Below are 2,795 nucleotides of genomic sequence, written 5' to 3'. Positions count from 1 at the left end.
AGCTGGGACCACAGGCGCCCGCCACAACGCCCGGCTATTTTTTGGTTGCAGCCATCATTGTTGTTTGGCGGGTCCGGGCTGGGGATTCGAATCTGCCACCTTAGGTGTACGTGGCTGGCGCCTTAGCCAGTTGAGCTATAGGTGCCGAGCCCAATTTGACAAATTTTTGTAATTTTGGGAGTCAGTTCTGCCCATTCCTGGCCACTCTGACTTCTCTTCATCAATGACGCTTTCTTTCCCCTTAGAAAATGGTTTAATCCATTTGTACACTGCTGTTTTCTTCGTGGCATTATCCCCATAACTTGACTAACTTGTCTCTAATTTCACTTCGACTCTTGCAAGTTTGTTCATTAATGTTTGTTCATTGCTCTATCAAGTTCCGACATTCTCATGAGAGCACACAAAAACACGCAATAACAACAACAATGAACGCCACTCAGCAAGATAATGCCACATGCTGACACAAAGACAGCTGTGAAATACTAATATACCAAGGTTATGAACCCTTTTGGAGCTGGTCATATAGTGCTGCCAATATTAAGTGCATGGTGGCAAGTTCATGAACTTAACTGTCACACCTCATATGATTTACAAAATACAATATATATTTGAACAATCCCCTGGTCCTTGTTCCCAAAAGCTCTCTGGCCATGCAATCTATACAGTAGATCTACAGGCAGAATAGTGGCTAGACTGCAAGCCACCCTTCTTCTCCTACAGGTCCTCCTGCAGTTAGTGTCCACCTGTTAAATGCCTACAATATGACCTTGGGCCAGTCCTGTTCCATCTCTGAGCCTTACTGACCTCTTGAAAATGACCAGGTTTTGTTTTGCCTGTTTCTGCTTTAGTTTCCAGGCAGTTCTTCAACTCCTCTGTGCAAAATTTACCATTTCTACTGTCCCAGAGAAAATCTCGGGGCCCAACACTGAGTTCCGTTTTCTTCTGAGACTCCCTCCCCCAATGGCCTTGAGCTCCAAGAGTCTAGATGAAACCTGCTTGCAGCCCTGTCCCACAGACATGGCCTTAGCAGGGCCAGGGCCAGGCTTCCTGCCAGCTGTTTCCCCATCCCAACTCACTGGGGTTGGGCTGCAGCAGCACCTCCGTCTGTCTCAGGATCTTCTCTGTCCAGTTCTTGGTGCTGTCTGCTCGGGCCAGAAGGTTTTCAAAGTGGGCATCAAGCTCGGTCTTCTCAGCCTGGCCAAATTTCTCCTCTGTGAACTGTGGGGAGAGGACCAAGGGTGAGGATGGAATCCCCCCACTTCCTTGCTGAAACCCAGTCCCTACGGAAGGGGCTCTGTGACCTCCCAGGGCTTCGACACTACAGCCCCGGCCTAGGCCTCAGTTGGTCCTTTCTGAAGAGAGACAGGGTCTGGGATTGAAACTCCTCCTAGAAACCCAGTGAGAGTTGCAGACTGTCCCCTAGAAAACATACATTCGTACAGAGTCTGGTACAGGACTCAGAAGGATCAGAGCCCTTAGGAGGCCATCTCTAGGGTCCTTTGAGCCTCACTCTGAAGGAGAGGACTTGGTAGAAAGTACTCAGGGAATGGGCGGCGCCTGTGGCTCAGTGAGTAGGGCACCAGCCCCAAATACCAAGGATGGTGGGTTCAAACCAGGCCCCGGCCAAACTGCAATGAAAAAATAGCCAGGCGTTGTGGTGGGCACCTGTAGTCCCAGCTACTTGGGAGGCTGAGGCAAGAAAATCACCTAAGCCCAAGAGCTGGAGGTTGCTGTGAGCTGTGATGCCACAGCACTCTACCAAGGGTGACAAAGTGAGACTCTGTCTCTAAAAAAAGAAAAAAAAAAAAATGAAAAAGAAAGTACTCAAGGAAACACTGAGGCACAAAGCAAGATCTGAGTTATCAGAGGGCTCATGGACAGTGGGAGCCATGAAGCGGGCAGTTGGGGGTGTGCCAGGGCAGCCTGTGGGAAGAGCTCAGATTCCAGAATCAGAGGGTCCTGATTCAAGTCTTAGTTCTAAAACTGCAAGCTATGTGACCTTGGGCGAGGGCCTCTGCCTCTTTGAGCATCAGTTTCCTGAGCTGAAAAATGAATAAGAAGCTGTGAGGATGAAATAGGGATGATGTGGGCTAGACATAAAAGCCGGGTGTGACACAGAACTTGTGTCCCACATAAGGTGCTGCTGAGAGTTGATGGGAGCAGAGATGTCTGGGAAGGGGAGGGAGGACAGCCAAATGGTTTGCCTCTGGCTGGCAGGTGTGGTAGAGGGGACCAGTGGCTGGATATACCAAGGCCTAGCATATCACATGGGTCCTCCACCAGAGCTGGCAGGAAACATGGGGGCCACCTAGGAACAACCAGAGACTGGCCCAAGTCCTAGCCCCTCTCTTTGAGAAAAGCCCTAGACGTCCCCATTTTCCAAACAGGGACACCCAGGTCTTCTCTAGCCAAGGGAAAGAACTTGCCCAAGGTCACAGCCAAGCAGCAAAAGAGTGAGGCTCTGGGTGGCGCCTGTGGCTCAGTGGGTAGGGCACCGGCCCCGTATGCCAAGGGTGGTGGGTTCAAACCTGGCCCTGGCCAAACTGCAACAAAAAAATAGCTGGGCGTTGTGATGGGCATCTGTAGTCCCTGCTACTCAGGAGGCTGAGGCAAGAGAATCACCAAAGCCCAAGAGCTGGAGGTTGCTGTGAGCTGTGTGATGCCACAGCACTCTACCAAGGGTGATAAAGTAAGACTCTGTCTCTACAAAAAAAAAAAAAAAGAGTGATGCTCTGAGGGAGTAAGATAAGGAACAACAACAGATATTGCTGACTAATCTTTTTTTTTTTTTTTTT

The 2,795-nt window shown here is 49.9% G+C and overlaps 1 protein-coding gene across 1 annotated transcript in view; it reads right to left on the bottom strand.

The window, feature by feature from the left end:
* SH3GLB2 (SH3 domain containing GRB2 like, endophilin B2) overlaps window positions 1-2,795 on the bottom strand; it is a 19,268-nt gene that overhangs the window by 12,887 nt on the left and 3,586 nt on the right. Inside the window, exon 2 of the mRNA XM_012808255.2 lies at window positions 1,077-1,218. Within this exon, the coding sequence (XP_012663709.1) occupies window positions 1,077-1,218 (142 nt within the window). The remainder of the gene's footprint in view (window positions 1-1,076; window positions 1,219-2,795) is intronic.

Source organism: Otolemur garnettii, unplaced genomic scaffold, assembly GCF_000181295.1.
Source record: "Otolemur garnettii isolate 467f Iridium unplaced genomic scaffold, OtoGar3 scaffold00087, whole genome shotgun sequence".
Lineage (NCBI taxonomy): Eukaryota > Metazoa > Chordata > Mammalia > Primates > Galagidae > Otolemur > Otolemur garnettii.
Note: the sequence above shows the minus strand (reverse complement) of the source record. Positions and strands in the feature narration are given on the sequence as shown.